The following is a 27,986-nucleotide window of genomic DNA, read 5'->3' on the forward strand; positions in this document are numbered from 1 at the left end:
TCCCGAATATCACCAACAGCAACCCGCTGAATTCCCCAGCTCACCCACCCATCTCTGTGAGACCCACCTCACCATGGGTGAAATTCGCCTCTGTGCACAAGGGCTATGCACAAGGGCTATGCACCACTTAAGCGTGGACTTGTGTGATGCAGACACTATGCACTGATCCTCTGCAAAGGGATGAATTTCACCAACAGTGTAAACCCACTGGGCCTCAGTTGGCGTCAATCAGTGTTGCTCTGTTGAAGACAATGGGCCACATCTAACAATCTAAAAGGAACCCAGCACCTGCCCATGGCAAGCAGAGACCAGGCTGTCTACAAGGGGAAAGGATCAGGCTGAATATAAAGGGGACTAAGAAGGAACCAGGGATTAACAGTGATAATGAAATGACCCCCAGATAACCAGAAGCTCCCTTCGATCATCCCATCCCCTCCTCTCCAGCGATTCAGGATCCCACCAGCACAGGGACGTAAAATGGGGATGTCACCCCAGAGTGTCTCCAGGCCTCGGAGAAGGGAGGGTGGGCAGGCCAGAGGGTGCACCCATGCTTTGGGGCTCTTTAACATCAAGACCTGCAGTTGCTAACTCAAATAACATAGCAGGTCTGCCCACTGCCTGGGTTCAATGTGGGCCCTAGGGTGACTGCCTTTTCAAAATGCAAAAACAGGACACATGCAGAGCCCCACCCTCCTCTGTCATGCCTCCTCCTGCTCCTCCTCTTCCCCCATGGCCCCGCCCCTAGCCACACCGGAACCTGGAGCTGGGCCATGATAAGAGTCACGCAGGAAGCCCGGGCTGTGGTGGGGAGTATTTTATGAAGGTGCTAGGAAATCTGGGATATGGGTGGTTGGACTCAGGCCTGCATAATGCAGTGCAGATGCTGAACCTCCAGGTTGGGACCCAGGGTTCAACAATCCCTAACCTGGGGTTACAGATAAGTGTAGACATTCAAGCCCTAGGTTAACAAACCCAGGTCTGCTAACTCAAGTTTTCTCTTAACCCTGGGCTTACATTGCAGGGTAAACATACCCTAAGGCCCCAATCCTGCAACCAACTCACATGGATGCAGGCTCCACCCACGCAGAGAAGTTTGCATAATCAGGCCCTTAGATTGCAAGCTTCTTAGTGCAAGAGATGTTTTCATTTATGCCTGGTGTGGGACCAAGAACATTGCTGGCATGTACCAAATAACCTTAATAAGATAGCATTGCTCCTGCTTGGACAAGGGAGCAGAAGACATACAGCAAAATGGTGTCCCCCGGAACAGAATGCCACTGGAGAATGTGGCAACCCACTGGGAAAAGGTATGTGGATTTTCTGGTTCCTCGTGTTAATAGCAGCAGAGCATGTTACATATAGGTTGGAACTTGGAGCAAATGCAAAGGGGTTGACTCTGGAGGTGATGAAGTCTCCCTGCTCATTTACTGTGACATCACCAGTGATGCAAGCAGGGCTGGTGAGTGGGAGAGACGGTCACATTCAAGGAACACCTCAGCATGCAGAGCCCCTCTCCCTTGCCCACCAGCCACAGACGTTTGAGGGGGTGGGGAATCCTAATCTAATGACGTTGAGGCACAAGACCCCTTGGCCGATGAAGTTGACCTGTGGAGTCACTGAGTGTATTTGAAGAAGGATTCCCCCGCACGGGTGTGTTTCAAGATGTTCCTCTTCGCCCATAAAACCAAGACCCCCATCAGCACCTACACGGACTCCTACAGAGCACCGAATAGCGTGAGAAAAACCTTCCAGGAACCTCCGATGACTCTGTGGAAAGAGAATAAGTTTGTGACGGAGGTAAATCCCTCCCCCGCATCCCCTACCCAGTAGTCAGTGTTATCAGAAGCAGGATCTCAGCTTCTGTAGTGCTCCTAAGCTCTGCCACCATGGGGTTCCTCTTCATCTCACCTTCTGAAGAGCCCCATGAGCCCTTCAGATGCTGATTTTTACGACGTTTTATGACGTGTCTTCATAAAATGTGGGTCTCCCCTTTCCACTTAGCGGTTTGACTGTGCAGCGGTGCCAGCCTGGTGGTAACGGTATCGCTTTAAACTACCTAAAAGTGCAGCTGGTGAGCGAGAGGCAGTCTGTTATTGTCCTCGTTTATAAATGAGCACTGGTCACTACTGCTGTGGGAGGGACATTATAAATGCAGCTACTGTAATGCTTATATAGCACTTTTCATAAGAGGCCAGTATCGTTCTCCCCATTTTAAGATGGGGAAACTGAGGCATGACAAGGGGAAGTGATTTGACCAAGGTCACCCAGCAGGTCAGTGGCAGAGAAAGGAACAGAACCCATGTCTCCAGAGGCCCAGTCTACTGCCTGAGCCAGTAGGCCATATTTTTATTTGTTCATGTTCCCCTGTGCAAAAAGAACTGCATGCCAGTCCCAAATGGAAAGCTTTCACTAACAACAGTCTATACTGAAGTCATGGTGTCCTTCGGACCAGCCATCGCTATTAAAGAGCAGGGATTTCATTGTTAGCTCTGTGAAGAACCTGGCTGTAGGTGCTATAAAATAATACACAGAGGTGGTCCATGGACAGTATACGTCACAACATAAATTCGGCCACACTGGGTCAGACCAATGGCCCATCTAGCCCAGGATCCTGTTACTGATAGTGGCCGGTGCCAGATGCTTCAGAGGGAATGAACAAACAGGGCAATTACAGAGTGATCCACACCCCATCATCTACTCCCAGCTTCTGGCAGCTGGAGATTTAGGGACAGCTGGAGCATGAGCTTGTGTCCCTGACTATCTTGGCTAATAGCCATTGATGGACTCCATGAACTTATTTCTTTTTTGAACCCAGTTATACTTTTGGCTTTCACAACATCCCCTGGCAACACGTTCCACAAGTTGACTGTAATTCAATATGTCCTGGCCATTTAGATTTCGATCTGACATTGCATGCTGGGCCCTATGGTCTCTATGGACCATAGTTTTATCCAAATTAGTTGCCAAAATTTGGGGGCACTTTTGTAAAGACACTCCAGAGATTGCAGACTGGAATCTCTTGCCATGTCTTTCAATGGATCCTGGTTAGTCTCCTTGGGTCTGAGGCTCTGGGCATTGGCCAAGCTAGAACTGGCCTGTTGCGGGGTTCTCAGCTGCAGAGGCCTGCACAATTCATCACAGTAATTTTGTCATGAGAGATTTTGAAACATGCCATGTGAGTTACATCTGGGGATGAAAACCCTGCAGAACAGCCTATAAGCAAATGGTATGATGAATTTTTGCCAGCTGGTAACACTGAACATAATATACAAAAGTTCCCCTGCCTCCAGGTTCAGGATGTTCTCCACAGACATGGTATCTGAGCAGCCAGCCAGCTTCTTTCTCTGTGTGTGAACTTTCCACTACGTCCCTCTATGCATCTGTCCTTTGGCTTGGAATATGGTACCCGGCACCCTCTGCTGTACAGATTGTGGCAGAACTGGTGAATGACCATTAGAAAATGTTTTAGAGCTGAGGTGCAGAGCGAGAGCATCCAAAAACGGGAGGCTAAACAATCACAGAGAGGCTTTTTCGGGGCAATGCAGGCTCAGCCTGGGCACTTAGCAGTATGGGGTGTATGACACACAGCTAAGCAGCTCTGGTTCTATCTAGATGGGGACAGCATTGCATGCACACACCAGCCAGCTCACTGCAACTGAAGCTTGCTGCAGGCTGAGGAGGAAAGACATGCTGTACTCCAGGAGGCACTGCCCACAGCAGCTAATTATCCAATCCACTTCCCGTTGCCAAGAATCTAATCACTCTAATTAGTGGGAGGGAGTCACTGGTCATGCAGTGAACATAGCAAAGACTGCAACAGAGAGGCTGGCTCCCAAATGCCCGAGGCTGAGGAGAGGCTGTGCGGCCCGCTCAGGCAGTCGTGGTCAGAAGGATCCGAAAAGCCGTCCCCTTGGATGGACGCTGCGGTGGGGAGAAGAGAGCTCCAAAGGATGCTGGGGACCTGGCAATAGAAGAAGCGGGGGTCATTTCTGTAACCCCTACTAATGCAGCACGGTGCTCTGTCTACCTCGGGTGGCCAGGCCATACAGAGGTTTATCAGTCTGCTGGAGCCTGCCAGGGGCTAGAGCTGGGATTTTTAGCTCTAAAAGGCTCAGGTTGGATTGCTGCTGCCAATGTCCTAGGCAGGGGGTCACATTAGGTTCTATGGGGATGTGTCTCTATCTCTCCTAATGATCCTGCCTCTCTCTCCAGCCAGCCCGTGTACCCTGCTGATTACCATGGTACCTGACTGCCCCCATCTGCCTCCATTTAAATGCCCGACAGCCGATGTGTTGTATTATTTCTGTATTACTGCACTTGCTATTAAATCGGTACATGTCTATATGCATCATAGTCCAATGTACTCCCCTCATGCCCCGGGTTTCCCTCATGCCACCCTAACCCCTACGCCCCAGCTCACATCCTGGGCCCCTCTCACTGAGATGCCCCTGCTCACTCCTGCATGCCTCCCGCCTCCCGCCTTGGTCTCCAGTCACCCCACACTCTGCCAGTTCCTCTGATGTGACCCTCACATCTCAGTCTCTGCTTAAGCTGCCCTCATGGCTAGGCCCCTCCACAGGCTGGCCCGAGGCTCTGCTCAGCTCAGAGGTTAGGAACTGTGATGGGGTGACGACTGGTAGGGTTGCATGGTGCCCAGGGAGTCTGATCCTAAATGCGATCACCAGAATCCCAGTCAATCTGTCTGCACACTAGACCCGGGGCCTTTCTCCCCAGCCAGCCAGGAGGTGGCCTGGGTACCTAGGTACCGTGCTAGCTAGCACCTGACAGGTAATGGGGCAAAGGTGAAAGATGTTATCTCAGGGGGCTTGCATAGACCACAGTGATAGCCTCAGGTCGATGGAGAGAGAGACACACAGATGGAGCAATTTTGACTTGGATTTGGAGGTGGCTAGGAAATCACTGACGGTGGCAGATGAAAAATACCAGGCCATAGGCGCTGATTCTGTGGGTTCTCTGGGGCTGCAGCCCCGCCAGTCATCTCCCACCCATCCCCCTTAACGCCTCCCGCCCGCCAGTGATCAACTGTTCAGCAGCATGCAGGAGGCACTGGGGGGAAGGAGAGGAAAGAGGGAGCAGTGTGCTCGAGGGAGGGGGTGGAACGGGGCGGGAAGAGGCAGGGCAGGGCAGAGTGTGGGGGCAGGAAGAGGCAGGCGGGGTGGGGCTTTGGGAGAAGGGGGAGAGTGGGGCAGGGCCTAGGGTGGAGTGGGGGGTTGAGCACCCCTCTTCAGATCAGAAAGTCAGCGCCTCTGTGCCAGGGGGTTGCCTTTGATATGATGGGCAATTGTTTCCCCTCTGCCAAAGGACCCTGGTTTGATACAATCTACCTGCCTGAAGGGCTGGATCCGCAGGGATCTCACTTTTACATTTGACCCAACCGACTGTGACATCACTGGTGATGCAAGCAGGGCTGGTGATGGGGGAGGCGGTCAGATTTGGGAGACAGACTTTTAATTTGCTACCATAGTACAGAGAGCTTTTTTCATAGTCTCATCCTCAGTGTGGCTTGTGGCGGACTCCAGAAATTAACTTCAGGCATAAAGCCCTTGCTGGCTACTGGGGATCAGTTGAGACGTAGTTTAGACTGAAGGTGAAATCCCTTTCAGGAGCCCATTTGAGAGATGTTCCTCTTTGCTCATAAAACAAAGACGCCCATCAGCACCTATACAGAATCTTACCGATCGCCGTGTACCGTGAAACAGTCGTACAGGGAACGTCCTCTTACGTTGTGGGATGAAAACAAGTTTATTACAGAGGTAAATCTCCCACTTCTAAGACGGCTAATCTACAGCTCTGTTAGCTGAAGGATGGCTCCCGATGGTCTGTGAGTGTGGCACCCAGGGCTCAGACTGCCTCAGATGACATAAGCTAAAGACCCCAAATTGTGGGGCACATCCCCCTAGGGGGGCAGAGAGGAATGTTGGGGGGGGCATGGCAGGTCCCAGGCCAGTCCCCATGGGGGGCAGAGAGGGAGCACCACCCAGCCCCCTCCACTCCCAGCTCTGCTCCAGCCCCGGCCCCGCACCAGGTCGCGCTCTTGGTCCCAGCCCTACCCCCAGCCATGGCCTCAGCTTCTGCCCCCCGCCCTGACCCCACTCTTGGCCCCAGACCCACCCCCAGCTGCAGCCCCAGCCCTCTTACCCTGTCCATGTCCTCGGGGGCATGGACAGAGGTAAAGTGGGGGGGTGCAAAGCTGAAAAATTTGGGAACCACTGACATAAACTCAGCAGCTTTGGGCTAAATTGGGAGTGGGACAGGAGACTTCCAAACATTTTGAAGAGTGCTGCAGGCCAGGGGGTTATTTTGTGGGTTTTCCCTTAGCGGGAAAGTTGAGCAAGTGCAGAAGGATGGTGGCCGGGGTACTCTCCTGTTTTTCCAACGAGGCTTGCATCAGAATCCCTTTACCGCGGGCAGCTGTGGGGCTTTTAGACTGCAAACTCTGTGGGTCAGGGATTTTTCTTACTGTGGGCGTGTACAACACCTAGAGCACTGGGGCCTCTAGACGCTCCTGCAAAGCAAAATATCATCATCATCATCATCAATCAATCTGTGGTGATTGAAGATCCCATGGTACAAGGCGGAGGGTATCATCCCTGACACCACTGCTACATCCCTTCTTCCCACTCATTCCCACTGCAGCTGCAGGTGGATCCGGGATTCTGCTTGTGTTGAACTGCTGCGCAAGGCTGTTTGGTATTGTTTAAAGGCTGCTGCTCTCAGCCCTGGCGGGCGGGGGGGGGGGAGTCCGCTGGTGAAGTGTGTCCGGTGCTTTGCAAAGATTCCCCCGCCACGCTGATAATGTTTGGGTCTTGGGGGGAGGGAAGAAGGGGGATGCTTTGGCATGGTCACATTTTCAGTGGCACCCGTGATTAAATCCTGCCTGCCTTTCCACAACCCAGAGGCTCCCTGGGAGCAGGGTTGACTCGCTTCCCTTAAACTGGGTCAAAATTGAGCTAAAATCTATCCTTGTCATCTGCAAAAGGGGATGAGATTGCCATCCTTTGTAAACCACTCTGCGATCTACCGTTGAAAAATGCTTTATATGAGCTAAGTATCATATTCTTCTTCCATTCACCAAGACCCTGTCCTTAGGCCAAGCCACACCCTCTCCCTTCAGATTGACAGATCTCTTTTTTCTCTCCTCCTGGGCACTGGGAAGGATCTGACCCTCTTTCACCTTCCTGTCTGTTGGGGTCACCATTGTACAACAGACACACCTGTGGGCAGTTCACCCCACAGAGGGACAAACCCCAGTACCTTTGGTTCCAGTTCAGGTCTCTTGCACCCTAGTTAAAGGAGAAGGTAGTGCTATTTACTGAATGGATTCACCACCACTTGAAGCCTTTAAATCAAGACTGGGTGTCTCTTTCTAAAAGATATGCTGTAGCTCAACCAGAAGTTATGGGCTTGACGTAGGAATCAGTGAGGGAGATTCTCTGTCCTGTACTATACATAAGACCAGCCTAAATGGTCACCGTGAGCCTTTCTGGCCTTTAAATCGATGAATCTGCTAGGGCTTATGGCCCTGATCCTCCAAGATATTTAGGTACCTAATTCCCAGGGAGTTAAAAACCTACATATCTTTGAGGATCTGGGCCTGTATCTTCTGTGGATCTTAAGGCACAAGAAGGAATGATAGCCACATACATGGGCACAGTTCCATCCAGCAATCGGCAGTGGAAACACACATCTGCTGACCTCATGACTTGTCTGCTGTTCCGAGTAACAGACCAGCAATTCCTCCCTTTCTTGCCTGAATTATACACAGCAGACACGACTGGCTGGCTGAGTCTCTTGCACTGTGCTTTTCATGACTTTGTGGCCAGGCCCATCTTTGGTCCCTGGCTTGCAGGGCTCTTTGCCAGGTGGGGTGGTGCATGGAGGCTCTTGGTGGATTTACTGGGGGGAGGTCTTTGATGGGACTTGAGGTTATTGTGCACTGGTGTCAATGAAGGGTGTCTGTCTATTTAATGGCTGCTCTTTATTTTAAAGAGCCTGGGGTGGGAGTGCTTTGTCTGACAGTACAAAGCATAATAAATAAATGCTGGCTGAGAGCTGCCTGGATTCATCTTCTCCGAGACCACTGGCCCACCCCCTCCTCTGACCAGTGCTCACACACGACAGCCCCCAAAGGAAACAGAGCCACAGGGCCCAGAGCAAGGGACCAGACTGAAACTGAAATGGGCAGTGGTAGGGGTCTCATGGGCCCGGTGGTTGGAAGTAGCCTGCGGTCCCCAAGCCGAAAGCCTGTTCCACACCCCACCCAAATGGGCCCTGCCTAACTCGTCCAGCCTTCAGGAAGCACTGTGGTATCATAGCAATGCAGTCTGCTTTCTGGGGCACCTCTTATCCACAGTATTCGCTGCTGCAGAAGGAGCAGGGCAGACAGGACCTTAACATGGAGAGATGGTTCCCCTGCCAATCTGGGAGGTCACAGGGTGGCTGGTCCTTTAACAGTGGGGATGGGTCTCTCAGTTCCCACCTGTGATACCAACTCACTTCCCCAGGTGGGAAAAATGGGGCCATGTGAGTCGACCAGGCCTGTGGGATAGATGAGGGAGAAGACTAGGCAGGGGGAGATGGAGGTGTCTGCAGAGGTCTGCAGGGAGGTAGGAGACCTTGTGACACTGGGGGGAGACTCCAGCTAGGTAGGGCTGGAAATGGCCTGCCAACACAGGGAAAGACTCTAAGACAGAAGGCATGGGAGGAGGGAGCAGTAAGCCCAGGAAGGGCTGGTGGGAGAGATGAAAGAGAGCCCTGGAAGGATGGAAGATGACCCCAGAGAGGGCAGGAGAGCATCTGAGCTATTGAAGATGGACTAGCCCCTTTGAAAGTGGGATCGGACCCCATTTGAAACTGGTGTAAAGACTCTGTGTTTGTTTTTGGGTGTGTATACCCTGGAAGGGGTGGACTTATTGTTAATGGCTTAGCTGAGCATAGGCGGGAGGGCTAATCACTGAGGGGAAACTGAGGCAGGGCTGCTGCAGGATCACCCATGCCATGAGGGGGCACTTTGGTGGTGACCCTCTCACAAGAAGGTTGCTTTTTAAATGTTTAACAGTCTGAGAGTGCAAACCCCCAGACTGTCTGATGCATTTGCAGCCCTCTAGCTGAGCATCGCGATCCGGGATCCAGGGAGAGACCTGCAAACTCCATTTGTTTCCTGCCTCTCTGACAGCCAGCAGACTTCTGAGCCCCACTTGGCATGGTTGTATGGTGGCTCTGGCCCCAGATGTGTCTGAAGGCACCCAGATCTTACAACCATAACAGTAGCATTACTTCCCCGCTACATAGTGCCACCCCTACCTCCCGAAGCGCTGTAAGCATTCATTCATTAAACTGTATGCTGAATTAAATGTCATCAACTTTGATGCTAATTCATACATCTCCAGCCAGGCTGTATATCTGATCCTCTGCTTTTTTGCCATTGAATGCATAGCCAGCTATGCATGCGGTGATCTTGCAGTGAAATTAAAGCATCTGCCATATTTCTATTAAAAAAAAAACCTAGGGAACTGCAGGTCACACCTCCCAGGAGCTCCCCCTCCTAAAGTTGTCCATCACCCTCATATCTCCTTGAAAGGCTGGCAAGTATTTTCTGGGTTGGGGCGTGTTCGAGCTCACGTATGTGGCCACAATAGAGAGTCTGCAGCCTGCAGAAATGGGTCCTGACTTGACTTGCCTCAGCTTTGTTCTGGGTGTATAGCATGGGCCTGACTTGCAGTTATTTACTTTTGACTGTGCATTGTGCCTGTGTGGGATTCCCACCCTTGTTGATTTGGAGAGGGGAGGGGTTTGATGGCAGGGGACTGGCAGAGGGAAGGAAAGGTTTGCGTATAGCCCTTGGTTACAGGATTAGCTATACCATTCGGCTTTAAGCCCTCCCACCTATGGAGCAGGTTATCCAGGTGCGCATGAATTCCTGCTGTTTACCCTGGTGCTGCTGCCCGTCCTCATTCGCTACAGAACAAGTTGGAGATTTTCAGGTGGAGTCCAGCAGTATTGTCTAGTGAGTAGAGCAGGAGACTTTGAGTCAGGACGCCTGGGTTCTATTCATGGGAACTCTCCAGTGAGCAGAGCCGGGGACTATGCAGTTAGGACAATTGGTTTCTCTAAACAGCTCGGTGGCTGACTTGCTGTTTGACTTTGGGTAAGTCATTTACCCTCACTGTGCCTCAGTTTCCCATCTGTAAAGTGGGGCTAATAATAATGACCTGCCTTGAGGGTTAATAAATTGCTCCCCAAAGGAAGGGTCTACTGAGGTGCCCAGTGCCACAGTTCAAAGGCGATTGTAAAATCACTGCAATTGTTTTTGTAAAGGTGGTGTGTCTAAGTACATCCTTATTTACTGATCGGGGGTACTCAGCTCTTTACAAGCACTGAAAGGCTAGAGGGCCTGATTGTGTTACATAAGGGCCATAATAGGTCAGACCAATGGTCCATCTAGCCTAGTATCCCGTCTTCTGACAGTGGCCAGTGTCAGGTGCTTCAGAGGGAATGAACAGAATAAGCAACTATCAGGTGATCCATCCCCTGTCATCCACTCCCAGCTTCTGTCAGTCAGAGGTTTAGGGACATGGATTTGCGTCCCTGACCATCTTGGCTAACAGCGATTGATGGACCTGTCCTCCAGGAACTTATCTAGTTCTTTTTTGAACCCTGTTATAGTTGTGGTCTGCACAACATCCTCTGGCAAGGAGTTCCACAGGTTGACTGTGCGTTGTGTGAAAAAATACTTCCTTTTGTTTGTTTTAAACCTGCTGCCTATTAATTTCAGTTGGTGACCCTGGTTCTTGTGGTATGAGAAGGGGTAAATCACACTTCCCTATTCACCTTCTCCACACCAGTCACAAGTTTAGAGATTTTTGACATTCTGTTGAAGCCAATGTTGAGTCTCCTGGCGGTGGCAGGATGGGGCCCACTGTACTGGGTCCAGAGAGCATGCAATGCAAATAAGACCCAGCCAATCCGGTTCAAACCGCCGTTCCCTGGGTAGCTTGCTGTGCAGTGTGGTGCGTGTCTGTGCATGTTTTTAGTGGATTATGGTTGAAAAGCTTCAGCGAAGCAGGTTAGGAGAGAACTGAGTGTGTCACCGGAGAAAGCTACAAGGGCTCTTCCTGCACTCGCTGCAGGGGCTTTAGTTAAAGGGGCATTTCTGGGCACTTAAGAGGCAGGGCGTGGGTGGTCATTTTGCGTGTGCAGTGGGTGGCATCCTTGTGGTTGCTGTGCCACTTGGTATTTCTGAGATCACCCTGCTTACGAGGTCAGAGCTTTTATTTCTATTTATATTTTCCTGGCATGTAGAGGCCCCCTTGTGCTGAGTACTGGACAAAGAGACAATCCCTGCCTCAAAGAGCTCAATAAACAGGACAGACCAAAGGTGGGAAGGGAAATAGACATGAACTTATGTATTCATGGTACAGCTGGGGTTTGAACCAGCTCTTCTAAAGCTTAGTTTGGTGCCTATCCAGTAGGCCACACTACCTTCCCTACAGAGGAGACATTCACATGTTCTTACATCACTTCCAGAGATGGTGAAATGGCACCAGGCTCCATTGTTATGGGACAATATTTTGATGCAGCATCATGTGTTGCGGGATGCCAAAGCAGTACCTACGATTCCACTGCACACGCCCCGATAAGCATTAACCCACGGCATACCAGAGTAGCCCAAAAATATCCAGAACAAGCCAGGGCAGTGGCTGAGTTCTAGTGAGCTTTTAAACTTCCTCTTTGCAGGCACTGGTTCTTGTACACGTTCATGTGCATATGACAAATGAACAAGCATTCCTGTGTGCATGGACAGTGCCACTGGGAATCCATGAGTGAATGGTAGTGGGGCTGTTTTTTGCCCATGTGACTATTGGTCTAGTGGTAAGCCTGGAAGCTAGGAGTTTCTAAATGTTAATCCTGGCAGTACACTGATTCCTCCTTTGGTTTTTGGCTCCAATTCCATCACCTGCAAAAATAAAAGTAGGGAACCTAGCTCTACAAAGCACTTTGATACCTATGGATAAAAGCACCATGTTAGCATCAGGTGTTGCCATTATATACTTTGAAGAAGAAGAGCATTCAGATTTGCATACTGAGCTAGCTAACAGGTATACGACACAGCTACCTTCTACTGGTTGTAACCAAAACTGCTCAGCTGTGTGTCATAGGCCCTATATGACTAACTACGGAAGGTGATTTGCCTTTTACTCAAGTGCAGGGGCTTTCTGAGAATGAGGTTTTCAGCTCTAGCCCTGATCTTATTGTGACATTCTGGGTGGCCATGGTGATGAGCATATTAACAGCCATGACACGCCTTGATGCCCATGGACTTTCCCCCTTCACTGCAGCCTTGCATTTTGTTGGCTTTATCCCAATCACAGAGGAATTTGCAAAGGGCAAGCTGGTATCATTGCAACATTTAACTGATTTCGTTCCCAACTCTCTGTTGCCTTTAGGGGTTAACGGTGCCCCGAGTGGAAAATCAGGTGAACCAAGCTCATCTGGAGAAGATGATTAAGCGTGCGGTGCAGGAATATTCCTATAAGAACACAATAGAACCAACAGCCTATAGGCCAGAAAAGTATTGGTTAACCAGACTCGAAGGTATTGCAGGATTGTTTAAACCACCTGCCTCACAGCCCAGCTCCCTGTCCCTCTTCTTCCAGCTTGTCCACCCGGTGACGGGAACTGCATTCAGAGCCCAGGGATTCCTAAAGAAGAGTGGGCCTCAGGGTGTCGAACAGGGGCAGATTGGCTGGGTTGCTGCAGGCCAGGAGGCTGCGGTACAAGCAAAGGACGCCAGGAGCAAGCACAGTCCCCCACCCTTTGTATCCCTACCTTTTCTCCTGCAAGAAACCCTTCCCAGTCCAGTTTCCCCTCCAGACAGACCCTTCCTCCCCAGTGCAGAGACACAGGCTCTTGGCTCAGCACTGACGATGGGGAAGCAGCTCTCTTACTGCTCGGCTCCCTGTGTGGTTCTCTGATGCTGATGATACCCAGGTACCTCTTTGAGGGAGCAGGCGTGGCCGGTCTGGCCCAGCCACAGACCATTCACAAGTCAGTCCAGGATGCACCCAGCCTCCCCTGGATCCTGGGCCAGCTGGCCTCAGTGCCCAGATTCCAGGTGCAGAGGCCGGGATAGTCCAAGTTGGCCAAAGGATTTGGACACCCAGTTCCCATGAGAATAAATGGGATTCCAGCATCCAGACCTCCGGGGGTGGTTTGGAAAGTTTCAGCCCTAGATTCCAGGAACCTCAAAAATCCCACTGAGGTTGCACCAGTTCCTCTGAGGCCTGCCCCTCCCCATGATGCATGCCCATTGCACGGTGCTCCCCTTCCCCATCTACCTGATTGCAAGCTCCCCTCCTCCCCCCACCCCCACCTTCTGCCTCCGTATTACTACGGCACAGGGTGGGAGGAGACAGGGAAGGGGAGCTCACCTGAGGCTAGCCAGCACCCCAGCTGGCATGGAGTCAAGCTGGCTAGCTAAGCTCCCCTGTTCTCTCTAAAGAGCCCCGGGCTGGTCTACTTGTCTCTGCTCTCCTCCCAGCTGGCCCTTCGCTCTGCCCCCAGGAGGGAAGGGCAAATGGGACTGTCTGTGGGCACCTTTACACCTGCTCCTGCCACCCGAGGGGTACCAGAGAAGGGACAGCCGCCTGCATGTGCTTGAAGGGTATAACCATCCAGCAGCGGGGAAGGGCTCGCTGGGGCAGTGGGTCTAACTGGGAACGATGGGATGAAATTACCTGAAGGAGGATTGAGGCTGAACAGCAGGAGAAGCCTCCAGAGATGGAGACGTACCAGGCTGTGGAATCGTCTCCCAGGGGAAGGGTGGGACCCTCATTGCCGGGGACATGTCAACTGAACTGGGCACAGCCCCGGACCCCAGTGGGCGGCGAGCAATCCTGCGCCGGGCGGAGATAGGCTATGGCCATTTTCACTTCCTGCACTTCCCTGGCCGCTGCAGGTGCTGGGTCAGAGCTGTGACCCCCGGCTTGGGAGGTCCATCTTCGTCCTAGAAATGGGAAGAGAAGCGAAGGGCTAGTGGGGAGGGAGGGAAGCTGATTTTTAAAAAACCCAGCATGGTTCCTCTCTCCCCCTGGCCCTCACGGCCAGGCCAGCAACTCCCTGGAGAGGTACAGTTCATGGCTCCCTGGTAGGCTCCATTGGTTCCTCACCCCTGCTGCTGACACACCGAAAGGGCTGTTCTAAAGCACAAGGCTGTTGGATGTTGCTGTTGCACCTAGGCCAAGAGTTTCGACCACAGGAGCCCAATGCTAGGCTCCCAAATCCTTATTTAAGCTCCTGCTTTTCCGAAGCGCTAGGCTCCCACTGACGTCAGCTTCCCGCCACTAACTTACGTGCCTAAATAAGGCCCTCGGAGGCTGACGCTAGGCCCCTATTGTTGCAAATCTTGCTCTAGTTTCTCCGGCCCTGCTCACTGCATCAACCCTCGGACAGCGGCACTGTCCGCTGCTGTTCTTGAAGCCTGCTGATGAGTGGAAGGCCCACCTTGCTGCGGAGCTGCAGAGCACGTGCTATTCAGAAGTCCACATTTGACTCAGTTCTCACACAGCGGTACCAGAGAGACTACAGTTATTTAGAATAAGAAATAAGTGCAGCATTAGCTGGTGCCCCACCGTTTATTTTTGTAGTGGCTTCTGGCCCCCAGTGTAACCACCTGATGCACAAATTCTGCCCAGGGCTCACTTAACCCACCATGCACAGCATCCATCTCTGGTGAGGAACATGGCTTCTGTGTAACAATGTATGGGGATACTAAACCACAGTGGAGGATGGGAAGTGAGGAAGAATCTACTTGACACTGAAGAGAGACTTCAGGTGGGCAGGATTCATTCCCTGAGCTGTAATTCGGCCAGGACACTGGGGTTAGCATCCTTTCTCTTGCAAACAGTACCAGAGGCTCTTTAAAGACCATGAGGGGGTCAGGGTCTCAGCTGTATGTCGCATCCAAAAGAGGGCACCTCCAGCATCCCCAAATCCCTTGCACCATGGTGTGGAACTGATTAATGTCTAATTCATGTGGGGACAATGGCACCAGCACCGGTCCCTCCAGCATTCTGAGATTCCCCGGCGCACGATGGTCAGGCTGGAGCCGAGTTAGTCTGGATGGCGGGGCTGTTTGCCTTGGGTTTTGTTAAGGAACCCAGCCCCCACCCAGAAGCTTTTGGCTAGCTACACGGTAATCAGTTTGCAGGGGCCAAAAGTGAGTAGGGGAAAGGCAGTGATTTGGCCTGGGTTTACAGCATTGGTGAGACCAGTATTGGAACATGGGTCCAGATCTGGTGCCCACATGGTGCAAAGGGTTTTGAAAACTCAGACAAGGTGCTGCAAAAAGTCACAAAAATTATTCGACGGGTAGAGGGGGAGGAAGCCTGACTGTGAGACACTGAAAAAGCTCAGTCTGCTTAGCTTATAGAAAAGAAGATGAAGAGGTGACTTGATTTACGGTGTCTAAGCACCTTCACTGGGAGAAAATATCCGGCACTCAAGGGCTCTTTAATCTAGCAGAATCAGGCAGAACAAGCATCAGCAGCTGGAAGTTAAAGTCAGACAAATTCCAATTAGAAATGACACTTTTTGACAGTGATGGTGATTAACCATTGGAACAAACTATCAAGGATAGGGATGGGTTCTCCATTCCTTGATGTCTTCCGATCAAGACGGGTAGGGTGACCAGATGTCCCGATTTTATAGGGACAGTCCCAATATTTGGGGCTTTTGTTTATATGGGCTCCTATTACCCCCCACCCCCGTCCTGATTTTTCACACTTGCTGTCTGGTCACCCTAAAGACGGGTGCCTTTCTGGAAGAGACGCTTTAAGTTGTTGGGCTCAATACAGGGGGAACTGGGTGAAATTCTCCGGCCCATGTAATAAAGGAGGTCAGACTAGATGGTCTAAGGGTCTTTTTTGGCCTTGCCATCTAGGACTCTGCGAACCCCGTTGTTCTTCCTCCCTGGTAGGAAATGTTTGTCTGTTTGTCCATTTACATTTCAGAAAAGTACAATCCAGTTTTTGTCAGTGGAGACAAGTACGCAACGTGGAGGACAGGCCCCTACAACAGCGCGGGGTGGAATAAATATACCACCTACCTCCCCAGGCTCCCAAAGGTGAATCCTGGACCTCCAGAATGCTCCTGCTTCTCATCCCTAGGCAGGTTGTGGCGGATGACCAGGGAAGGGGCTATGCTTTCAAAGCGGCCTGTGGGATGTCAGCCCATGTCTCCTCCTATTCTCAAATAAGAATTGTACAGCTAGGTCCTGCTCCACTCTTTGCTTTGCAAATTTCACTCTTAATAACCCAGGTCAAAATCCAGTGTAATACTTCTTTGCACTTGCCTAGCACCTTCCTGCAGGGCATCTCCAACCGCTCAACACTGCAAAATGGAGTCAATCCCCCTGCACGCTAAGCGAAGTCCTGTCTTCGTCTGGCTCTAGACTATCCTCCCGAAGGAAGCGAGGAGCTGCTCCAGCTACAAGAAGACTTTCCCCCCTCCATAGGGAGAGCTGTGTTTTCAGAGACAGGGTTCAGACACAGCAAATAGCTGTAGCTAGTATCTGTGCAAACGCGGTGGGTATAAGAGGCCAGAGGAGGCTAAGCCTTGCCAACCAGCCTGCCCACCAGCCTGCGCTCCGCCCCGAGGCCCCGTTCCCACTCGTCACTTTCCACGGAAGCTCCTCCTCTTCCCATCCCCACGCTGCCCTCATGGAGGGGCCTCATGGGAGAGGGTGAAGAGGTGCACACAAGCGGTGGGCAACCAGCCGACTCAGCTGGCCGACTGGTGGGCAGGCACAGGGGGTTGGGGGAGGGGGTGAAGAGGTATAAGCAGTGGGGGGGGGGCCTTTGGGAGGTGCCCAAGTGGGGCATGGACAGGGCTTCGGGGGGAGGAGACTGATCAGGCATGGGCCTCGGGGCAGGGCCTCAGTCCGGGCACATGCAGCCTCCCCAAATGGAGGAGTCCCGCGCTGCCTATGGATCCACGGCTGTGGCCGTGCCGTTTTCATGGCAGGTGTGCTGTGTAGTTCTGTGCAATAGAAGCAGAAGAATACGGCCAAGGTAACTCTAGGTTCGCTGGAGTCTATGGAATGACTCAGGTGTTGGCCCAGTTCCCAGTTGGCAAGCGTCCGCCACGTCAGAAAAGCCACCGGTTCACTAAGCAGCGTCGACAATGGCGGTCTCAGCAGAGAGGCCAAGGAAAGGATGATGCCTGCCCTCACCTCCCACAGGCAAGGGCAGGGCAGGGTGAGGGAAACTTGCGCTTTCCTGATCCAGGGACAAACGGGGCTTTTCAAGTTTGCTGAACATACATGAAGGCTCTGAAATCTTTCCTTGCAGGAAGCAGGGATGGAGACCATTCTCCGTGGGATGCCCATGCAATACCCACCGAAACCCGACCGGCTCAATAATTACGGTAATTGTACTGGGTCCTCCTATAACCTTACCTCGAGAGAGCAAGGATTCCAGAAGAGCCAGTGGGGGAGTTTTTAATCCATACAACACCTCGCAGGCTGGAAACACAAGGCATCCCACAATGAGCAGCAGGGAGATAGTTCCTTGGGAGGTTTTTATATGCAGCATTTCTGGGTCCCTTCAGCTGCAAAAGGCCAGGAAGCCCTTGAGCCATTCTGGAGCATAAGCTCTGCTGTTGCTGTCATCTGGGGCTGTGAAGATGATGCCAGGACTTGCCGATTAACTGCCCCCAACTCAGCTACCTCCCTTCCCCTACTCACCAATCTCACAAGGCAGCTCATGGTCAGAAACCCCTGAGGTTACCAGGCTTCTTGAGGTTGTGAAGGTGTCTCCTCCCTGGGGCTGCTGGGAGTGGGGCACGGTGGGCTTGGTTGATCCCTGCCACCGGTAACTTCTGGTACTGCTGAGTCTCTTCATCCTGGAGCATGTTGGGGGCTTTCTTAAAGGGACACTCCCCTTGGGAAATGTTGTGGAGGGCTCCTAATCCCTTGTGCATTGACCAACCTGCCCAGGTCACCAGCGGGGCCCTTCTGCACCAAAGCACAAACCTCTGCAGCTAGAGCTAAAGAAGCAATTCAGTAGCTGGCAGCAGTAGTAGATTGTTGTCCTGCATGTGGCCACAAGAGGGAGACACACACACACACATGCATGGGATACTTGCTCTAGCCACTAGCCCACACACCCTCCCTTCCCCCATCCCCCATTTGGACCTTGGTTTTGCCCTAGTTGCCACGGACTGTGTACCCAGAACACTTGAGGGCCAGGGACTCCATCTAGGGCAGCGAATGTCCAGATTTCAAAGCCGTGGGGTTTCCCCTCTCCCCACCCCTTTGGCTCCTCTTGTTTCAGAAAGGGAAGTGGTGGTCAACATGCTAAACAGCTTATCCCGCAGCCAGCTCCCCTCCGTCCAGCACTGTTCTACCATCCCCGGGAGAAAGCCCTTCCAAGGCTACTACAGCCCCTGCACCGGGCACCACTACTGCCTGCGCGGGATGGATTACTACGTGGATGGAGCCCCCTGCAACGAGAGGCAGCTCAGCCAGCTAGTGGAAAAGATTGTAAGGTTTGGAGGATTACGCAGTGCACATAACACTTCCCTCGCAGGGTAGAGCTCACTCAGCTGCTCTGCGGGACGCATAATCCAGCCCCGTCCTTCCTCATTGCTCCTGCAGGGCTCACGGGGGTCAGAACTCGGGCCCCGATCCTGTCCGTCACACCCAAAGATCCCCTGGGCGGAAGGAGAGTTTGGCATGCAGGATTGGGCCCTTGTTCCCGGCAGATGGGCATTGCGGGGCAAAGGGCCGGCCCAGTGCTGGTGAAAGGAAAGGCAGCATTCAGGGAAACATGGGTGTTCTCGGCCCCCGCCTTCACTGTCGCCTTGGGCCCAGACCACTGAATGTCACTGAAAGATGAGCAGGAGAGGCCAAGGTGTGTAGGAGGGGAGGCTGAGGTGGGGATCAGTGCAGAGAAAGCAGAGCCCTTCCACACCCCTTTGCAAAGGATCAACACCTTCCTCCCGCCACCTCCAGGCACACACTCCCATCTGCTCCCATCCAGCCCCAGGGTAAGATCCCCATCTCGCTCGTTCTTCTCCCCGTATTGCCACCCCCAAATGTTCAAAAATCATGAGTCAGGCTCATAGCTTTAAATTCGTGAGATGATGTAAAAAGAATAGATTGGGTGTCCTTTTGATTTGCCTTCTGCTTTTGAGCCTTTGGGGTGCATTGGGATCACATTTTGATGCTTTCTTCACAGCCCCTACTTTTTCTTTAAGAATGAAGGCTGAAGTCATCACATATCCACCTGACTCCAGGAGCTGGGGCTTTAAGGAACCAGTAATTATCCTGAGACTCATGACAAAATCATGAGAGTTGGCAACACTCTGGCGCCTGTCCCCTTTCTCAGTCCGTTGGGTTTTCCCTGGGGGTGTTTTCATTTCTCATTCCCCTTTGCCTCCCTGCTCTCTCCGTCTCCCCCACCCTCACTTTCCCAGCTCTCTTGTCCTCCTTTTTCCTCCACACTGGTGCGCTGCCCCTTCCCCCCCACACACACGCTCCAGTGCTCTCCTCCCTCTCCACCCAATGGTGGGAGCAGTTGTCAGAGAGCCCAGCTGAAGTCACTAGAACTCTTTGCTTGAGTAGGCAGCAGTCGCCCTGCAGTTCCCCAAGACAGGGCTGTGAGCCAGGTACATCCCCTCTAGCACCGCAGAAGTAAGGGCAATACTGTAAAGAGGGATATATATTGTATATACACAAGCCTGGCTGGAAGCTCTGTAGACAGGGGCAGGAGCAGGAGACCCGCCACAGAGACAGGGGCAGTGACCGGAAAGTGGCTACAGGGTGACCCAAGGGTGGGACCTTCCGTACAGGAGATGAGAGCGATCCTGGCAAATACACGCCAGGAAACCCAAATATTCAAAGCTCTGGGTCCTTGTGGTGCAGCAGAGGGTGCTGGAGCAATGGGCAACATGAAGAGGACTGACTCATGGAGTTGGTGACTGAAGGGCAGGCAGAGAGGTTGCAGTAGCAGCTCTGGGTATTATTTTGCTTTGGATCAGGGAGGCTGCACAGAGGAACCCACTCCAGAGCTTGGGCTGTCTCTCTGTCTCAGTGTTTATAAAGTGCCCATCACCCATGGGGTCCAGCCACACACAAATTACAACAAAGAAAAGGAGTACTTGTGGCACCTTAGAGACTAACAAATTTATTTATTTGAGCATAAGCTTTCGTGAGCTACAGCTCACTTCATCGGATGCATTTTCCACCGAATGCATCCGATGAAGTGAGCTGTAGCTCACAAAAGCTTATGCTCAAATAAATTTGTTCGTCTTTAAGGTGCCACAACTACTCCTTTTCTTTTTTGCAAATACAGACTACACGGCTGCTACTCTGAAACAGAAATTACAGTTTTTACTAAGCAGGTTTCTGACCCTGTTTCATGCCACCCCTGCAATCTCCATGGGCAGCTGCTCTCAAACAGATTTGAGAGCGGCCGATACGCAGTCTGCTGCTCCTGTGTGCAGACCATCCCAAAGCCCCAGCCCTGCCTTGCCTTCTGGGTCACAGGAGCAGCAGACTGTGTCTGGCGCTCAGCGCCTCTAAAACCTGCCCTTAGGACATTAGTGCCTGTACTGCGGACAGTCCTCTCCTTGTTATCACTGCTCCATCCCAGACTCCTACCACCACCACTTGCATCTCTGACACTGTTGACGCCACCACCGTGCCCCACTTGTGGGGAGACAGGAAGGTTCTTTCCCACATAAGCTCAGTGACCACCAGAACGAGACAGGGAACAGAGATGAGTGAGCCCGGCCGCCTGTTGCTATCGCTAACCATACCCCTTGCGTTTGTTTCAGGAATATCCCATACTGCGACTGCAGCCAAGAGACGATGGGCTATGCACCTTTGCACAACCCGCCACAATCTTTCCCGTATATGAACCTTAAGTAAGAAAGTTAAAGCCGGGTTCAGTGGTGGGGGAAGGGCACAGTGGCTCTAAAAAATCATGGTTTACAGTGGGGAGAACAGGGAGGGAGAACACCTCACAACAGTCCTGGACTTTTCCAGAGGCTAGATCTTTCCTCATTTGGGTTTCAAGTGAATCATGACAAATGGCTGCATGTATTATGGTAACCCTTGGAATACAGAGAGTTCGAGTGACTTGCCAAAGGTCACAGAGCAAGTGGAAGCGTTTACAGGGGGGGAGCTTATTTTTAAGGGACAGCACCATGCTTTTATTCATGGTACAAAATAATGAAGGACTGTAAGGGACCAAACAAAGGAGGACTGTTTGCTCTGCTCACCCTGGGGTCCTGGCCTGAGGGCAAGAGAAGCTGTTAGCAAAAGGATTGCAAGAGGCCACCTTGATGTAAAACAAAACCTGCAAGAGGCCAGGAGCCTGGGATGGTGACTCGGGCCCAGGACCAGAAAAGCGATTCCCCAGAACTATAAATGTGACTAGGAGTGTTTAAATGAGACCTAAAAACAGGTGCATAGATGGGTTGATTCCATTTTTGCTGCAATGCTTCACCTCCCCAGTTCCCCATCTGCAAAACAGGGGTAGCCACTGCCTGGTAGCCTTCTCGACCTGGGCAGGGGTGAGAGGCTTTATTTACTAGTTAATGTCTCTATTGTGCTTTGAAATCATAAAGCCCCACGTAAGTATTCGAAACTCCTGCAGACTCACAACACTACTGAGGTAGGGCGGCCATCACTTGGGATTAGTTTTTGTGCCTTTTTTAACAGGTTTCCATGTCTAGACTTCGTGGCACTAGGTTTTTGTTATCATCATCTGCCCAGAGCCCTAATTATCCGGTGTCCCTGTTTCCACAGTGTAACCGTGGGTCACAACTGAGGATGCCAAATTCAGGACAAACTGCTGAGAAATAGGGCAAACACAACCCAAAACTGGTGGTTATTCTTTTATAAGATAGACCGAACCAACCACAAAAGTAAACTCCTGTTTCCCCACGCTGGCTAACAGGAAAACATAAAGGCAGTTTCCTCAGGTGTTCCAGTTCTTATATCACCACCAAAACCATAGGATTCAGAGATGAGTGGTTCTTTACAACCACTCTCATCAGATAACAGGTTCTTCTGATCCCAAAGGACCAGCCACACACCCAGGTCAATACATAACTTAGATCTTACCCAAAAATCACGCTGGTGCCAATCCTTTAGTAGCTAAAATCTAAAGGTTTATTTATAAAAAGAAAGATGAGAGTTAAAATTGGTTGAAGGAATCAATGACATACAGTAATGGCAAAGTTCTTGGTGCAGGCTTGTAGCAGTGATGAAATAACCTGCGGGCTTAAGTGAAGTCTCTGGAGAACATCCACAGCTTGGATGGGTTATTCAGTTCTTTGTTCAGAACTTCAGTTTGTAGCAAGGTTCCTCCAGAGGTAAGAAGCAGGATTGAAGACCAAATGGAGGTGTTTCCAGGGTCTTTTATAACATTTGCCATGTGGAGGGCATCCCATTGTTCTTACTGTGGAAAATTACAGCAACAAGATGGAGTTTGGAGTCACATGGGCAAGTCACATAGAATCATAGAATCATAGAATATCAGGGTTGGAAGGGACCCCAGAAGGTCATCTAGTCCAACCCCCTGCTCAAAGCAGGACCAAGTCCCAGTTAAATCATCCCAGCCAGGGCTTTGTCAAGCCTGACCTTAAAAACCTCTAAGGAAGGAGATTCTACCACCTCCCTAGGTAACGCATTCCAGTGTTTCACCACCCTCTTAGTGAAAAAGTTTTTCCTAATATCCAATCTAAACCTCCCCCATTGCAACTTGAGACCATTACTTCTCGTTCTGTCATCTGCTACCATTGAGAACAGTCTAGAGCCATCCTCTTTGAAACCCCCTTTCAGGTAGTTGAAAGCAGCTATCAAATCCCCCCTCATTCTTCTCTTCTGCAGACTAAACAATCCCAGCTCCCTCAGCCTCTCCTCATAAGTCATGTGCTCTAGACCCCTAATCATTTTTGTTGCCCTTCGCTGTACTCTTTCCAATTTATCCACATCCTTCCTGTAGTGTGGGGCCCAAAACTGGACACAGTACTCCAGATGAGGCCTCACCAGTGTCGAATAGAGGGGAACGATCACGTCCCTCGATCTGCTCGCTATGCCCCTACTTATACATCCCAAAATGCCATTGGCCTTCTTGGCAACAAGGGCACACTGCTGACTCATATCCAGCTTCTCGTCCACTGTCACCCCTAGGTCCTTTTCCGCAGAACTGCTGCCGAGCCATTCGGTCCCTAGTCTGTAGCGATGCATTGGATTCTTCCATCCTAAGTGCAGGACCCTGCATTTATCCTTATTGAACCTCATTAGATTTCTTTTGGCCCAATCCTCCAATTTGTCTAGGTCCTTCTGTATCCTATCCCTCCCCTCCAGCGTATCTACCACTCCTCCCAGTTTAGTATCATCCGCAAATTTGCTGAGAGTGCAATCCACACCATCCTCCAGATCATTTATGAAGATATTGAACAAAACGGGCCCCAGGACCGACCCCTGGGGCACTCCACTTGACACCGGCTGCCAACTAGACATGGAGCCATTGATCACTACCCGTTGAGCCCGACAATCTAGCCAGCTTTCTACCCACCTTATAGTGCATTCATCCAGCCCATACTTCCTTAACTTGCTGACAAGAATGCTGTGGGAGACCGTGTCAAAAGCTTTGCTAAAGTCAAGGAACAATACATCCACTGCTTTCCCTTCATCCACAGAACCAGTAATCTCATCATAAAAGGCGATTAGATTAGTCAGACATGACCTTCCCTTGGTGAATCCATGCTGACTGTTCCTGATCACTTTCCTCTCCTCTAAGTGCTTCAGGATTGATTCTTTGAGGACCTGCTCCATGATTTTTCCAGGGACTGAGGTGAGGCTGACCGGCCTGTAGTTCCCAGGATCCTCCTTCTTCCCTTTTTTAAAGATGGGCACTACATTAGCCTTTTTCCAGTCATCCGGGACTTCCCCCGTTCGCCACGAGTTTTCAAAGATAATGGCCAAGGGCTCTGCAATCACAGCCGCCAATTCCTTCAGCACTCTCGGATGCAATTCGTCCGGCCCCATGGACTTGTGCACGTCCAGCTTTTCTAAATAGTCCCTAACCACCTCTATCTGTACAGAGGGCTGGCCATCTCTTCCCCATTTTGTGTTGCCCAGCACAGCAGTCTGGGAGCTGACCTTGTTAGTGAAAACAGAGGCAAAAAAAGCATTGAGTACATTAGCTTTTTCCACATCCTCTGTCACTAGCTTGCCTCCCTCATTCAGTAAGGGGCCCACACTTTCCTTGGCTTTCTTCTTGTTGCCAACATACCTGAAGAAACCCTTCTTGTTACTCTTGACATCTCTTGCTAGCTGCAGCTCCAGGTGCGATTTGGCCCTCCTGATATCTTTCCTACATGCCCGAGCAATATTTTTATACTCTTCCCTGGTCATATGTCCAACCTTCCACTTCTTGTAAGCTTCTTTTTTATGTTTAAGATCCGCTAGGATTTCACCATTAAGCCAAGCTGGCCATGTTCATGCCCAGTTTCCCTCAGTCATTGCAGGAAGCCATTACCTACACTCTAGAAAGTACATTTACAGGACAGTCCACTCAGTATAGATGGGCGTCTCCCTTGGTTCATTGTCAACTGAGTGGTTTTTGATGAGCCACTTAATTTGAATAGTCCCTCCAAGATGTGCTGGCTAGCTACCTTGTGGGCGTTATCCCAGGAGCAAACATCTGAAATCCACGCATAGAGCCAACACTTATAACTTCACATACAAACATGTTATGTGCATACAGATAGCATAATCATAACCAGCAAATCATAACCTTTTCATAGGCATCTCCCCTGCCACTGCAGGGAGCCCCGGCCCCTTTAAAGCGCCACTGGAGCTCTGGCAGCGGGGCTCGGGCGGGGGCTCCCTGCAGTGGCCGGGGCACTGGGCCCTTTAAATCCCCGCCTGAGCCCAGCTGCCGGAGCCCTGGGGCTCCAGCAGGGATTTAAAATATCCAGAACTCTGCAGCGGCCAGAGCCCCAGGCCCTTCACCCCTGAGCCCCGGGGCTCCCAGCCGCCTCTGCAGCGGGGTGATTTAAAGGCCCCAGGGCTCCCAGCCAGAGCCCCAGGGCCTTTAAATCACCTCTTCCGGTTGAGGCCATGCCTCTTCCTGTTGAGGCCACACCCCCACTCAGGACACCAGCGTACCGGTAAATCCTTTAAGTTACTTTCACCCCAGCTCTATTCAACCCCAAGTAGCCCAAAATCAGGGGTCAGGCCCCCAAAATTGTGAGTTTTTAAAAAAAAATCATAAATGTTCTTATTTGCATTCTGATCTCAAATCCACTCGGGTCACATTTTCAAACTTCTCTCTGCAACCAGGAGGGCTAGAAACTGACTTATTTTTAAAAAATGAAAGCTGAGATTCTCATGTAATCACATGACTCCAGGAGCTGGGGCTTTAAGGAAAACACCAAAATAGTGCAAGCATTAGCAACCGTGTTTACATGGGTGGGGAAGAATCATTTTAGCTAAAATCGGGATTGAAAATGGTTCTCCGAAGCTGGCTCAGGTAGAACAAACCTTTAGTTCGGTGATGGGCAACCTGCAGCCCATGGGCCACATGCAGCCCATCTGGGTAATCCGCTGGCGGGCCACAAGACAGTGTTACATTGACCATCCGCAGGCACGGCATACCGCAGCTCCCAATGGCTGCAGTTCACTGTTCCCGGCCAATGGGAGCTGCAGGAAATGTTGTGAGCCGCAGGGACGTGCTGGCCACCACTTACCGCAGCTCCCATTGGCCGGGAATGGCGAACCACAGCCATTGGAAGCTGCAGGTGGCCATGCCTGCAGACAGTCAATGTAAACACTGTCTCATGGTCCACCAGTGGATTACCTTGATGGGCCACAGGTTGCCCATCACTGCTTTATTTCATCGGCCTGGTGTTTGTATTGCCTCACTGCAGACAAAAGATACACACCAGCATGGGCTAGTTAGCTATGCAGAGATGTATTCTCTCAGGTTTTCCCATAACCCCAGAGCATGTCACGTCCCTCCCACTGGCTTCCATGTACCTTGTAGCCACTTGTCTCTCACCTGCCACATCCATCTGCCAGAGACCCCACTGACCGGGCCACCTCCCTCCCCAAATCCCAGGACAAGGCATTTGATATGGGGCAGAAAAACGGTGAGCATGTGGAAGCATCACTCTGCAGTTAATCAGCAAAGAGAATGGCTCCCAAAGCTTGCCCTTGGCAATCTCCCTGGAATCTCCTAATAAGCACCAGTAGGAAGTGGTTTACCAAGGACCCTCCTGCGGGCATGAGACTTATGATCCATTGGTTTTTCCTCCTTTCCCAGGTGGGACACAAGTCACTTCCAGAAGGCCGGCGGGCCACAGAAGGATAACTATGTCATCCATCCCGAGTTTGTGTCGGAGTCCTACCCCACTTCGCCGTGCTGGTAGAGAGGAGAGTCAGGCTTCCATTAAAATGGGTCTCGCCAACCTTCGCATGTTTGTTCCTTGCCATCTGTGAAACATCCCCCACCACCACCTCCACGCCGCACCTCCCCCACGGCAGCATTGGACGAGGGGCAAAGGGAGCTAAGAGAAGGGTGGAAACCTACTTTGCTGTGCAGCTGCCCTGAGCCCTCCCCCAAGCCTCTGCATGGCTGGCAACTTTGCTGCTCAAGATGGTTGGGCAGGAAAAGGGCTTAGGATCTTCCCCTTGCCTGAGGGAGGCCGGAGGCGCCAGCTCCCCCTTCAATCTCCTGTCAAGCCGCAGAGTTTGTGGCCTTCTTCCTTCCAGAAGAATGAGCTGTCTTTGGAGTCTGTCTAGTTCACTAGAAAGTGGGGCTGTGGAACACAAGCCACTCCCAGCCCTGCAGCGATGAGCTTATTGACATCCCAGGGGAATCTGGGAAAGAAAACCCCAGTTCCCCCCGTACACCACCCCGCCCCAGGTCCAAGGTTGCCAAGCTAGCCTTCAGCAGATGTATTTGGTGATGGATTCTCTAATGGCTTTATCTCACTAAACCTTCCCTATCCTGCTGCAATTGCAGCGCTAGATACATATTGTAACAACTTGCTGGCCACCTAGTGAGAACTTCACAGCCATCCCTGTGCCACACTCCATAACCATTTGGAATTTCATGGCAACAAGGTTGAGAGTACAGGCCCTATGCTGCTTGAGGTAAAAGAGAATCTTCATATTTGCAATATAGGGCATATGACACACTGTTGAGCAGTGCTGATTCCATTCTGAAGGGAACAGTGGTAAGTTCACAGGCAGTCTTGCCAGCTCATGACTGCATTTTGCTTTTCACTGCTTGAATATTAGTGTGATGAGAATCCATTCAGTAACAGTCATGCCAAAAGACAATATGTGGTTTGTACCCAACTTGAAAAATGAGTCTCCCTGCTTGCATCTTCCTTTCCCTCTCCCCTCCCCTCCCCAGACTAGTACAGTCAGTCTACATTTGATCCAGAGCTCCCTTCGTTTATTCCAAATTAGGAAGAAAAGAAAAGATAGCTCTGGAATTATGGGCTTGTCTAGAATGGACTGGCCAGGTCTCAGCAGATGGCCCAATCCTTTAACAGGTGGATCTTGGTCTCAGATAATAAAGATTAAATAAAAGAGCCAAAGTCAACCGTGGTGTAACTTCACTGCGGGAAACAAAATAGCACTGAGGATAAAGGTGGACCAGACTCGTGTTCGTGTTGCTGGGATCTGTCAAAGATTCTGTGCTGTTTGCTGAAATTAACCAGCTCCCTCCATTTCAGTAACAGATTAGAAATGTGCAAGTGTGTTGCCTATAGAGGGCTCATTTTTACCCAGCCCCCCCCAGAGTCCCCTCCCCCCGCAAATTTGCATACACAGAGTTACTGTCACTGGGGAATCAGGCATTTCCCCCCTTTCTCCCAGGCCTGGCTGGGGCACATCACCGATTGCTTCCCACACTGGATGAACAGGAAAATCC

At 51.3% G+C, this 27,986-nt stretch overlaps 1 protein-coding gene across 1 annotated transcript; it reads left to right on the forward strand.

Moving 5' to 3' along the window:
* The first annotated feature begins 1,484 nt into the window (after positions 1-1,484).
* Positions 1,485-26,487, forward strand: C5H9orf24 (chromosome 5 C9orf24 homolog). Its single transcript, XM_043514863.1, has 7 exons — positions 1,485-1,797; positions 12,468-12,615; positions 16,032-16,144; positions 17,370-17,445; positions 18,354-18,567; positions 20,860-20,949; positions 26,367-26,487. Exons 1-7 carry the CDS (start codon positions 1,663-1,665, stop codon positions 26,470-26,472), a joined length of 882 nt encoding a protein of 293 aa, XP_043370798.1. The 5' UTR covers positions 1,485-1,662; the 3' UTR covers positions 26,473-26,487.
* Positions 26,488-27,986: the final 1,499 nt, after the last annotated feature.

Source organism: Dermochelys coriacea, chromosome 5 (assembly GCF_009764565.3).
Source record: "Dermochelys coriacea isolate rDerCor1 chromosome 5, rDerCor1.pri.v4, whole genome shotgun sequence".
NCBI lineage: Eukaryota > Metazoa > Chordata > Testudines > Dermochelyidae > Dermochelys > Dermochelys coriacea.